This window comes from Ammodytes marinus, assembly GCF_949987685.1.
Source record: "Ammodytes marinus genome assembly, chromosome: 2".
Lineage (NCBI taxonomy): Eukaryota > Metazoa > Chordata > Actinopteri > Uranoscopiformes > Ammodytidae > Ammodytes > Ammodytes marinus.
The window spans coordinates 27228103-27242289 of record NC_137231.1 but is presented as its reverse complement, the minus strand read 5'-3'; the positions used below and the strand labels follow the sequence as shown (position 1 = coordinate 27242289).

Below are 14187 nucleotides of genomic sequence, written 5' to 3'. Positions count from 1 at the left end.
GGCAACCCCAGCTGTCGCTCCGTGAAAGAAAAGAAAAAGCAAGATTTAGGGCTGCGAGAGTTTTGGCTGCAGAGGGGAGAGTGAGTGCGGTGGCGTTAACACACACACACACACACACACACACACACTCACTCTCTCTCTCTCACTGTGACCCCTGTCCTCATCAATGTCCACTCATTTTCTGTCTCAGCTCTCTCTCTCTGAGCAGCATTTTTTCTCCCACAAATAGCAACACCGGTGTGTTTATTTCACCTTCCGATGTCAACCCCAAAAATCTGAGTCATCTCAAACTCTACTATCGGACTTTTCCAACTGTTCTATTTTCCAGCATTCACAGTTTTAAGAGAGAAACACAGAACTTACTTGCACTCTCCATTCCCATCTGGATTTGATTCACACCTCCCCTGGTTCAAACACGACTCCGTGGGCATGGAGCATCTTAGACCTGCGGATGGAAAGTTTTAATACACCTGCACTCACTTTTTCTTTCATTTATTAGAAGCCTGGAATGAGTGGTTACTACTAGCACACTGTGAGGCAGCTATTACAATATAACAAACATTCCAACACATGATGCATGCAGCACATATTGGTGTTTTTCCTCAGAGGAATTACAAATAACACAGGTAATGCCTCATAAAATGTGTAGTCTAGGTGTGACTCTTGCCACCTCAAAAAGTGCACTTTTTTTGTGGCCAACAGGGACTTGACACTGGTTTGGCAGTTGCAGGCTCCTCTCTGCAGCTGTCACCCAAAATAATGTGCCATTTGGGGGAGTAACACAGCTTTGCCATAATATAAAAAAAACTAAAAGACACACAGCTCTCTGAATTCAAACCGCAAAAGCATGCGTTTACACACTGGTGAGAAAAAGTTGAGTTGTTTGCTGGACAAGTGGGCAACGCTACGTACAGCTAACTGGGCAAAGTAGAAAATGTAGCAGTTCGCTGGTGGAAAAGACCATATTCGGAACATGGCAACAGGTGCATTAATTCACACATGCTAAATTGATTAATGTTATTCGTCAATTAACTGCAGTGATGAGTCCAAAAAGTGTTTTGGGGGGGAATGGCTACACTTCCGTTTCAGTCCATCAGTTTACAAACCGGTGAATGCAACAAGTTAAAACCAGCTCCACTCTAAGCTTCAAGGAATAAACAAGTATACAAACAATATGTTCTCCTCTTTCTGAGGCAAAACAAAATAAAGTAGGCTACCCGGAGAGAATCCCCCGCCACTCACCTCGTGTTAGTGCTATCAGCGACAACAAGAAAGTAAGTTTCACAAAGAAAATATGCATTCCTTCTGGTTTAAAATGGTTGTACAAATCCACGTGGGTTTTTTCATAGATCCGATAGTGTCTTCCTCTCCGTCACATAAAAAAAGTTAAAAAATATAAAAGACGCACGCAGCAGATTTCAGATCATCCTGGAGTAAAATCCACACAGAGAAAGTAACGCGCGTCTGTGAACTCCGAGCGTGGGATGTTGTCACTTCAGATCCCGGGTTGGAAATGACTTGAGGGGACGCACGTCTCCATCCGCCGCTGCTCCGCATCGAGGGGCGTGACACACACGCGCACACGCACACATACACAGACACACACAGACACACACACACACACACACACACACACACACACACACACACACACTTGAACAATCACACAGTTGGTCCAGACAGGCACAAGCTGTACAACTTTATGGAGAGATAGTGCCAAAGTTTGTTTTGGGTTGTTGTTGTTTTTTCCCGGGCATTTTCCCCAGGTCGTGATTGGTTAATTAACAAGTCTGAATGAGAAGTCCAGCAATCAGTCCGTTCCATTGCAAATTTACGAAAAGTCTTAAAATCTTATATGAGCATAGAAGTTTGTTCTTGGTCAAACGATCATTATTTACACTGCAAATAAAACAGTTTGCTTTGACTTTGGTTGGATTTGTATGCAAATCAGAATCAGGTTTATTGCCAGGTTTTTGCATACAAGGAATTTGCCATGCAGGTGCATAACAATAAACAGAGAGATTGTATGAAAGCAATACTGCAAAGCCAAGAAACATAAATACAAAATAGAAAATATTTACAATAAAAATATAAATTTTTAAAATATGTACAAATATCTGTAAAAAAATGTGTTCCTCAAAAAACAGTACCAACAGTAAAGGGTCCTTTACATTGTAAGTGTGCTTGAGTTAAAACACTATTAAAACTAACATAACTTGAACATTAATAATATCTCATTGGCCACTCCTTTACTTTTTTCTCTGTAGTGCACTTGTAAGATATGCAAGAACAGTTGTGTCATAGCTGTTTGAGAAGGTTTTCAACCAGATCATTCTGGAGGAATTTGCCAGAAAGATTTGGCACAGAAAGAGTGACAGTTCCATACATCAGATAAGATAGAGGAACAATTTGGCCTTATTTTTGTTTTTTGAAGCCCACATCAGTCATACAGATCCTGTATGAGGGTATCACCACCTGACGAAAGCCTGAGAACCAGACTGATGGCGGTTAGGATCTTCTACCCTGATAAATAAATGCTGACAGCCACTCATTTTACTATTCCCTTTACCTGCCTGCAGAGTCAGCAGAGGCAGAAGCAGATTCCCATCATTCCCATTTGTGAACACAGTCTGAACAGCTTCACACAGGTAACTGCTGCCAGGTAGACAAGACCGTCCGGTAATACGTGTGTTTATGTATTTTGCCATTTTCTCACTGGGGCCAGTAGTTGAGGTACATTATTTCCATCCATCCATCCATCCATCCATACATCCATACATCCATCCATCCATCCATCCATCTATCTATCTATCTATCTATCTATCTATCTATCTATCTATCTATCTATCTATCTATCTATCTATCTATCTATCTATCTATCTATCTATCTATCTATCTATCTATCTATCTATCTATCTATCTATCTATCTATCTATCTATCTATCTATCTATCTATCTATCTATCTATCTATCTATCTATCTATCTATCTATCTATCTATCTATCTATCTATCTATCTATCTATCTATCTATCTATCCATGTTTATCAGTGTCAAAAAAATCCTATTGAATCTCCTTTGTTTCAATGTTGTAATAAAGCACTTAAACATGAAAACTTCCAAAGCGGATGAATACTTCTCAGAGGCGTATCGGCCCATGGCATCACTCACTGACTGAGCTGCTTTAAAACCACCTCTTCATACATGACTTTAGGATTAGTGTAGGATAACTGACGAAACAAATGGAACCTTTCATTGAGGATTTTGAACCATAGGTGGTTAACTGCTTCTTCTTTCAACACAGGCACTCAAGCGCTCGTTTTTTCCTTAATAAAACCACAGAGTGACACGTGCAGACTCCGCCAAGGTCGTTACAGGTAGAACATCTGCCAGAAAGCAAGAGAAATAACAACATCAGGCGGACGTTTAAACCCTGAGGGCGGACTGAGCGTAGGAGTGCTGGAAGAGGCAAGCGACAGAGAGAAAATGAGACAAGTAGGTTGAGGTCACAATGAAAAAATGGCGTCTATCCATCTGCATCATGTATGTTAATCAGTCTGTTTACACAAACACTTATAGCTTGATTAAAGACAGATTAAAGCATACTATATGGCTATTGTCATGTAAATGTCTCGGCCTGGTTAGCTCATAATCAGCTTTGGCTCTTTGGCTATTAACCCAGTTGGATTTTAACTCAATCAGTCAATTAATTCATAAAGATCACCTCATTTTATTTAGGGGTTTTTGAATCCACACATGATCACTTGAGTGTTTCCATATTAATACAGAAGCTATAATATTGCATTTAATGAAATTTAATGGATTAGATGAAGGATGCATTTTTTTAACATGAACCTGAATGGCTTGAAATCGCTGAGCAAATCATTTAAACATAAATCTTTCACACCAACAGAGCAAATTCCATCTGCCGATGAAGGCTGTGTCATCATGTGAGTAAAAGGGTTAATTTGCATGTGAAGCTTTGGAATATGGATCTGCAAAATTCAGTAAATCAACACAAGGAGGGATGAAGGTTGCTTAGATTCATAGCACTGACATCAACGTGTAAAGCCAACCAGTGCAACAAGAAGATCCCTGTCACACAATACAATCACGTAACTTACATTGAACCAAATAGGAACAGGAATACCCACATCTAACTGTCATCTTTAGTCATCTTTACTATGGCATAACAACAAATACTCAATGCCTACATGTCATTTTTAAGATTATTCTAAAGGGAATGTTTTGCTTTTGTTTGTGTTTAAATTGAGGGCAGCAGGGCTGATAAGAGCGATGTGGGATCTCATCCAACCCTGTCTCCTGGAAATGATGTGTGGGACTTACTTGTATTATCATTACATTGAGATAATAAGAGTCATCTCTGGGGGTGGATCGGATGGTTGAAGCAAAAGGCGCAAAACACATAATCTGGAAGTTCACATGTTATGTAAAGAAACAGTATGAAAGCATGATCCCAACATTGGACCTTTTTGTTAATGCCGCTAACACCTTTTGTTTGTCACCGATGAACACTGAGAGAAACTGAACAGATGGTGTGTGTGGCCCTACTTGACACATTAAACAGTGGACTTTCACACAGTTTGACCTAGGTCTTTTGGTGCTATCAACTTAAACAATTTCACCTATTCCCAGGTGAGATCAAGATCACAGCACTTACACTTATAAAACCAGCATATATGTTAAAGGTGGAATCAGCAATTATGGAGAATGCTTGTTGTCAAATCACTTTTTGTCAAAATAGTGTTTGTTTTTTTGCAGTACACCTATACGGTATGAACAGGTAGCACATTGTCCTCAAAAAAGTGATTTTGACAACAAGCGTTCTCCAGAATCCAGTCCACCTTTTCCGGGCAATATAAAAGGCCTTGTTCCCTCCTTCCCTCCTGCAAGTTTAAAGACAATTTCAAACATATGCCTACAAATGCAGTATGCCATTTAAATATTTCCCCATTGTGCTGTTGTTCATTGTTGGGAGAAGGGGGGGAAATGTGTTTATTGTAGCGCATTGTGAGGTGTGGAGTAAACAGGATTTGTGTTGATTTCCTTCTCATTGTGTTGACCTGGGGGTCGGGGGTCTGGTCCCTTGACTGGTGTAACACAGATGGAGAGACCTTTTCTATATGTTTCATCCCCTAAAAACAGAGACAGCTGCTCATGGTCGGATCGGATCAGAATACTGCAGTACAATCTGCCCTGCCCTTATAGGATATGATGCATGGCTACCATATAAAGCAAATGTAGTTTCATCTGTTGTCCCTTGTCAGATGTTAAAAAAAAAAGTTATGATATAGGTACATATCATATGGGATTTTTGTATCCTTGACATATGGAATTTTTGTTTCCTTGACATATATCCTTTACCTTTTTGTGTTTTAAGAGATGCTTTACTTCAACACATGTATACATATTTTTGTATGACTAATTCTACTAACTTATTTTTTTTTCTTTCTTTCATCAGTTAACCAGCCACTTTTCCGTCCTATCATTCATTCAATCATTTCAGGAATATACTGTATAATCATGCTTTTATCTATTCTCATGACCGTTTAACTCCCGGCTTTTGGCGGCTTGTTATACTGTTGACATAATATAAACTTGTTGAACCGCTCACTGAGTTTCATGAATGAGCTTTCCGCCAAGAATGAAGAGAGTTAATATCCCTTTGAATAAAAGATCTTCTGTTTGCTCCTTGGAGAGAGACAGTGTGTGGGTGGGCGCTGGGCAGCCTGCAGCGGCAGATGTGGTGTGTAAGGGACAAGTCAGGACATGTTTATGTAACTCACTGTCATGCAAAGTACTTGGAGTGTATCTGTGCGTTTACTGGGCTAGAACTTTATGGGCTGTTGTGGACAACTGTAAGCCCAAAGTAACTACTGTATATATGATGTAATATTGTGATGTTGAAAAGAACATCATAACTCCTTAGAAAGTTGCTAACTGTTGTGAGGTTAAATGGATAAAAGTATACATTATTTACTCTTTATGTAGCCTTGCTCTTCCAACACCTACATCAAGTAGTAATAGGAGTTCATTCTCTTTCTATAAATAAAACACATATTTATACTGCAAAAAAAGCGATTTTTTTTCATAAACCAGCTGGTCACTGCAGTTTTCTGAGAATGCTTCTCACACAGGAGTACAGTAGATTGTGTTTTTGTTGGGGACTATTCTTAGCTGTGCAGTCATACACATTTGGTGTGTTTGTGAGTATCTACAGCAGCGGGATGGCACATGGGATTGAGTTATGTTTATGTGTAACAGTTTTTGGACAACTTATATCCGGAGCAATCATTGTTGGTTGTGTTCTTTTATGGTCTTAATTTTTCCATTATTAGTTTTGAGATTTTTGACAAAAAGTCAAATGTAGAACATTGTCATCCCTATCTTTTTACTCAGTTGTCCGAGGGTTCATGAGATGGTTAGAGGAATCAGAAAGGCTTCTTCTGGCCTCTAAAAGTTTTTCAAATTAAAGGTCTCACGTCCACAAGATAAGACGTTGCTTAATTTTCAGCATGTCACAAGCCAACAATGTTGTTTGAGAATGAATTGGTACACCGACAGCAAAACGTTATTTTTGATCACTGAAAACATTTCGTCTTGCTTGGTGTGACCGTGAAGATTTTTTTTTTTTTTAAATCTTCACCTTCCTCAAGAGGTGTGAGTGGCTGTCAACCACTCTCTTAAGGATTAACAGATACGATCATCATTGTGATTACAGGCAGATCATATACCCATTATCACTTGTGTGGACAACTGTCTTCTTCACAGTCCTGCTTGGCATCACACACACAGTGAGATGTGTTTATTGTCTTTATACTTCATCTTGAAAGGGCGTGACGCTTTTCTCACCGACACTTACAGCGAACGACCCCCTGAAAACTGAGCTGCCTCTAATCCCCTCACCCATCAACAGAGAAGCCTCCACTGTTTGGCCCTGCAGCTGGGATCCCTTCACTACACCTGTCGCATTGACGTCTCCACTCTCCCACAGATGTTCACAACTAAGTACCTTAAGGGGCCCCCCGTACCATAAGCAGTCGTTTGTAGCCTCTTAGTCCTCCCAGTGAATGACCACCACCAAGCCATTTCTAATTAGACCGTCTTGTTTACTACTTAAATTCACAGGCCTGTAACACGCTGCATAGACAGGGGAAAGACTTGACCCTCATACCCTCACTCACATCCCCTGAGGGACTCTCATTAGTTGGACAAGATTGCTTGAGCCTAGTAATGTATAACTAAAGGTCTGTTAAAGACAAGGAACCACATGTTTTACAGTATGTAATTGAAATGATTCCCTTTAGAACAGTTGTGCGGCAATTTAATCTCTGCTTAAATAATTAGGACATTACAGATTGGTAAAGCATTACCCAATGAAATTATGAATCTAAATTCCAATCCATTTCCAATTGCAAAGAGCCATCTGATATACTGGAAGTAAAAACACTAAATACATTATTTCCACCTGCATCGACATGTGTAACAGACTTACCTATAGTGTAACAAATCCATCCTTTGAAATGTACTGTAGCATTAAGTTTTAAACGGTCTTTTCTAAATGTCTTTCTGGGGAGGAACATAAACTGCACTGTACTGGGATTATTTGAGTTTTGTCTCAAAATATTTGACAAGTCACATCCTTTCATTTTTATTTATTATTTCCTTGTTTTCCTTGATTTTTCTTCTAATAATTCAACTATTATAGCAGAAGAATCCTACACAAAAGCTTGATCAGCACCTTTGTCTGGATTTCCTTCCCCCAGTAAACAGAACTGGTTGGTCATGGCCATATACCTTCAACACTAGGCGATTGATTTATGTGAACATCTACATCACATCCACCTCTGAGACAATTCTCACAAGTCTGATGTCCACCACGGTACACAAAGCATACCTGAGGGAAGGAAAATAGGCCATTGTATTGCAGTCCTATTATTTCCTTAGTGTTTCAAACACAAATTAATGTATCCTGGTGGTACTGTATTGTTCTTATCAGGGAGGAGGGTCTAACTTTATTGTTAAATTGTAGATTATGTTGCCCAATGTGAGGAAATGCATATGAGGGTCTTTGGCTCCTGCTTTCCTGCGGTAGCAAGGTTAAGGGAAGGAGGTGGCTGCTGCGAGTCCTGGTAGCAAATGTATTGGTGGGATAGTTGAGAAAACTCAGCTCCAAAGTATACAGTCTGGAATTTCGGGAAAACATTTTGGACCTATTTCACTTGGAACCAGTAGGTGTGAATATAAACACTAGAACACTCAAGCGCTTTGAGTATGAGAAAAGCGCTATATAAATCTAAAGTGTTATTATTATTATTAGTATTATTATTAGAACAAATACATATTAAGATCCCCTTTTAGCAGAGATATAAAAGTCATATGTACGGCTGGAAATTCGGTAGCATTTGGATAAAGTCTGCAACTTGGAGTGGCATCACGCAGTGCATTTTTCATTTATCGTTTGTATGCACTGTATTTGGTAGTTGGCAAAATTTGTCTCAATAACACTTTCATTTACTTTGGGCAATGATCCCAGAATCAGAATTTTCTTTAACTTGTGATTATACCGGTTGTATTTATCTTTTATCTTAAAACAATAAAAAAATCCCCATAGCTGTATCTAAAATGACTTCCTCTTTCACCATTCCCCATTTGATAAACAAAGTAGTTCACTCTACAACAAGCAGTAAATTGAGTCAGACATCTGTCAGTACCAACCTGTAGTGTTTTATTGAGATATTACTTGCATACAAAAGTAAATGCACCCCAAATACATTGGCAAAGGATAAATATGATACACTAAATTGAAAAGAGGGAGTGATTTCAAACTGAGTCACTTGCAATTATGCATCATATGACCTATAGAATTGGAGAATAATTTTTATTTTTTGCCATTGATAAAGTCTCTTAAATATTTCCATCTCATGGGAATAAGTTCACACTGTCAAAATAGTGACCCAAGCTAAAAAAGGCCATTATAACTGTTTCCTGTGCTACTAGTATCCATTAAGCTAATTGCACTAATGATAGCTGGTGCGATGCATGCCATTTACAACGTACATTTGTCACTTTTATGTCTGCTGCAGCTGCTTCCCAGTATTGTGGCGCCCCGGCTACGTTAGCACAATGTGCGGACAGCCAGACGCAGCGAGTCAGTGGTTCTACAGCGCAGAGTGAAGCCGAGTCGTGGGAGGTCCACAGACCTGGTTCTGTTTTTGGACATATTTTCACAAACAGGAAGTCCTTGCAAGCCAGTCACACAGGGCCACTTCCTCCTTTTGTTTACAGGGGGGGAGATGCAGCGGAGAAGGGGGGTTGAATTTAGCTCCCAAAGACAAAGTTGTACCAATGTTTTCTGCCCCACCATCCTTTTTCTCCCATTGATTCTGTATATTCCTCAATCTACTTTATTTAAATCCCAGTGAATCTTCTCTCATAGTGTCTCTTCAGCCAAGCATCGCTTAGCCACGTTCCATATGTTCCAATGAGCTGTTTATTACGGAAGCAGAGAACGGACATACTTGCAATTAGATTGGAATGCCATTATTTCTTGATAATTAGTTTTGTTTTTTAGAAAATATTTGTCACTCACTCTCGAAACTATAGGGGCCAAATGAAACACAATGCAGTTGGGATTTCCCTTTCAAAGGAGTGCACTGAGGTTGTTGTGGCTTAAAAACGTATAGTGTGACACACCTCCAAGCTCCTGTTCCCATGCAGGCAAAGAACGCCATTCCTTTGTTCCTTAAAGATTTGATAATTACTGCAGAGAGAGCTCTTACTCCCTCTGCATATGTGCTCCGTCTACTGTGAAAAATACCACGCTACTTGCGTTGTGTGAAGTCTAAAAAAAATATACTTTTGTGAGAACTAGTTTAATGGATTACTTTTTTAAATAAAGTTAATATCGAAGGCTGTGATGTGAGGATGCAAAAGCTTCTTCTCGGGATTATTACTTGAAATGTTTGCTTTCAAACTTTACGCTGAGGCTACTTGCCTGAGGCGCAGCCAGGAAAAAACAGGCAGAGTTTGAGTGGGTTTGGGAAATATGTGGCCTTTCCCTTATTAGGATCTCCCATGGGGCTCTGTAGTTCAACTTCATCCATCGCCCACTGCTTGTTCCATCTTTACTCTTATACTTTTATAATCTCTTTCCCCTTTTGTTTCATTCACTTTCATCCGCTGCCATACAACCTTCTCCTCTCTTCTAGTCTTTCACTCTCTGCTTTCTCTCTAATATTTCAGCTGCCAGTCAGGAGTAGGCTATATCACTCCCACACACTCAATGGCCGTGTCACGTGTCAAAGGTCCAGGCCTGTTTGATTCCCTGGGGCTATTTTGGCAACTTAAATCCACTTTTTCCACTCGGTTTTAAATTGAAACATGAAACTTCCAGTACATATTAAAATAGACTTGATTCTCATGCCCAGAACGGCCTGTTGTGTTTAAGATTAAGAGTCCCACACCAGAGCGTTCAGTTAGAGACTAATAACTATACAGCATAATGTCTGACAGGATCATTTTGATGAATGCCATTGTAGTTTTGAGGATTTGCCAAAACAAAATGCCTAGAAATCGGCTATTTATTCCACAGAAAAAAAGGCTTTCAATGATGCCAAGTTGTGCATCATGATGTCACTGCAGGGCACCATGCTCTCTCCGACATTGAGTCAGTTCCTGTAGAATTAGAGCCACCACCTACATTATAGTTAGGTGCGTCACCTTTTCCCAGTCACAGCCCATTTTGCTTCAGTGTTGGCATTCTCGTATAAAAAAAAAGAGTAAAAGAAATGTAGTTACAGATCCCAGCGTCTCTATTGCACACATTTTCTGAGACATTACACTGTGGACAGAGACAGGAAATGGAGCAAAGAAAGGTAAAAGTCAAACATGAGCTGCCATTGAAACCTGCTCATAAGTGCAGGGTGTGGTGGTTCATTACCGTAACTTTAGGACAAATCTATTCTGAATGTAAAAGCTTTCCTTTAAAATCTTTTTGTACATTTTTCCATTTTCCTATAGGCTACTGTATGTGTTATTGTTTTATTCATAATTGATCCAAATTGTACCAAAGGAAATGTAGGTTTTATTCATGCCATTTATTCTTGCGATTTTGATAGCTGCAGTATGTCTGTGGTTTATATTTCTATCAACAATTGTTGAAAAAATGGTTGAATTGGCACGTTGCAAAATGTTGACACTGAAAGTGTCCGCATATTGTATATGTTGAGAACGTACATAATTAGTTTATCCTTCATCATCTGTTTTTATAATACAATACTTGTGAGGAGAATTTAAAATGTATGTTTTTCTCATTGGAATATTTTCCTGCCGGTGAGTGTGGGCACCTGCAGTCAAACACAATGAACGATGTCTCTGGTCATATCTGCTCTGATGTCGCAGTGATGTGAAAGGCCAAAGTATCAGCACACAGCTGGGACAGACTGGCTCCATGACCCTGTGGGATTGTGGGTAAATATCTGCAGCCCAGTCATGGGAATGAAATAGCTCCATGTCAAGTCCATGAGCCGGGGGGGGTTACTGATATGGATTTAACCCGTCCCAGGTCAGCGCTCAGACCGAAGGGGACTTTCTGTCTTTCTCCCATAAGGGACTTTTTCTCCCATTTCTTTTTTTGTCTCTGAAAAACACACACAAACACTATCACTATCTCCCTGTCGCCCCTTTTCCCACAAGAAGAAAAGTCTCTGCAGGAAAATGACTGTTTACCCTTAGCCTTCGGTGCTCTCCGAGTTTATTACTCCAAGATTCAATGTCTCAAGTCCTCAAAGTTTGGACAATACGACTGTGAGCTCCAGTAACATGTGTGTGCTGCTTGTTGGTGAGAGTGATCTGGTAATTGTAGTTTGTGTGAAGGAAGGAAGGGTGAGGAGGATTAGTGCTCCTCTGTGTGCTTCTGTGTAACGTCTAAGTGAGAACGGCGTGGGAGCTCATGACACGGTGCCACACAAAGAGCGAGGAAACTGGGTGTTTGATGGGACAATGAAGCACCTGAAAAGGGTTTAGCCCGACGCTCGACACTTGCGGTGGAAGTGACGGAAAGAGAACATTTCACGCAGCTCTCATTTATTTACATGACTTCCCTTTTTAACTGAGTGGGGGGGCCTTTGCTGTAGGTTTAGCACATTACAGTGTCCTGGGGTATGATTAGATTTGACTTTTTTTCATTTTATTGTGTGCAGGCTCAAGTGGAGCTCATGACCTAATCTTTAAATTCATGTAGATGTTGTCCACCTGTGCGACAGTGAAGTGAGATATCTTGACTTACAATGACATCACCAATGGCTCTGTTCTATTCAAGTGTCCAGGTAAGTCATGACATTGTAACAGTGCATCAGTATGCGCGATAACCTACTCGGACCGTAACTGAAGCAGCTAAATAGAATGCAGCCATTATTAATTTGATGGTTTATACCTACTCTTTTTTTTAAAGATTGGATTAACAGAGGCAGCAGCATCCCTCCTGAAAAATTTTAAAGGGGAAACTTAATTTGAAAAATATACTATTAAGATTAATGAGCACCACTACCTTAGTGATTTTCCCCAATTTTTCATAGGGTGGAAAATATAAAACACAGACTGATGGAAACCTGGACACAGCATGAGAACCTCAAATCCCAACAATGGCTCTCAGACGATAAGGAGCAGCGTGTGCAAATACGGAGCACATGCTTCCTCCTCAGCGTTACCCGGCCGACAGAATCACCTACTGTACGCTTTTTCCCAGAGGCACGTACACAGCTTACAGGAAGTAAATGTTTTGTTTTCTTCAATTAAGCTCCTTAGCTTCTTGTTTAAATAAACAAATAAAGACATGGCCCTCTGTGCCAGTTCTCACCTAATAGGACTGTGTGATCAAAGATGTCTCCGACTGTTGTTCAGAATTCCCCTTTTCACTTCCAAAATATTCAGAGGACCTGACATGATTTATAGACCTGGTAGCTATTTGCTTATGTTCTTAATCCTGCTCTTAAAAAGAAAACAACTATTTGAGGCGCCCGCATGCAGTTCACATGGTACTTGAATATCCCTGTTGTCTAAACAGAGACATATCCACTAGTCTGCACAAATGGACCTGTTTGTACCCATGGTTCTCATGACAAGACAATATCACAACGTTGGGAAATGTAAATGCAGACCGGGGACATAATCCCTAAACAGCAGCTGTGAGAAAGTGCTGGAGAAATATTTTATTTTAGTTTATTTTTTGGCGGCTAATAACTGTGAATTGCTTTTCACTTTTAACCAAACAAGGACTGAGAAACACAACAAAGAGTTATTGAAAAAGTTATTTCACAACTCGTCAAAGGTCTATCCCTCACCTTTGGCTTTTTGGAAGATTCTTCTTCGTCACGCAGCAAATTTAGTTCAATTACATCAGTAATTATTCCCTGAGATGTTTGTTTACTTGTTTTCCTGCAGTATAGAGGCATTCAAACCTGGAAAAAAGATCAGAGTTGAGTTTTTAGTGCTGTGGCGGGGCTCTGGAAAATATGACTCAGTGATAACTTTAACATGTGCGAGGACTTACCTTACTGTCAATGTTTTGTATTGGAGGGAAAAATGAACACCTGGCAGCACATGTCAGTTACAAATGCAAATAAACCTCATCCTCAAGCCAAGGAAGGGTGGAAAAAATGCATCAGGCATGTTCCGAAGAGAATAAAAAGGCCTAAAAAAGAATAAAGTCATGCCAAAAAAAAGCCAACGACAATTCAAAACTACAGCTTGTGTTCTTAAGATATTTTACCAACACACCTTTTCAAGTGTGCCCTGTAGGCAGATCCCTATTTTTTTAATGGAACCCAAAATACCTATAGTACTCAACTGAGTGTTCATGTAAAAAATAACTTTGCACCGCCATATACATCAGGACCCTTGGAAAAGACCAGTGGTTCTTTATCTCGGGAATCAACATTTTAGATTAGTGTACCCAATGGAACCAAGTGCATGACTGCATTATTTCTACGTTAGACAATTATCAATAAAGGAAGTTATTTTATTCGTTGACAAACTGACATTAGCTCATGCATAGTTTCAGTCAACTACTTACTACAGAATGATTCACAAAGGTACGTTTACACTGTTACAAACATAATGGTTCGCTGTTGATGAAAACACAATTGTTTTCAGTGTTTTTTAATGGG

The 14187-nt window shown here is 39.7% G+C and overlaps 1 protein-coding gene across 2 annotated transcripts in view; it reads right to left on the bottom strand.

Annotated features, from left to right (window-relative positions):
- Window positions 1-1498, bottom strand: part of notch1b (notch receptor 1b) — a 40522-nt gene extending 39024 nt beyond the window's left edge. For both annotated transcript variants that reach the window (XM_080043618.1, XM_080043619.1), the window contains exons 1-2: window positions 1243-1498; window positions 364-445 (exon numbers count right to left, since the gene is read on the bottom strand). In XM_080043618.1, the coding sequence (XP_079899744.1) occupies window positions 364-445; window positions 1243-1300 (140 nt within the window). In that variant the 5' untranslated portion in view covers window positions 1301-1498. The remainder of the gene's footprint in view (window positions 1-363; window positions 446-1242) is intronic.
- Window positions 1499-14187: the final 12689 nt, after the last annotated feature.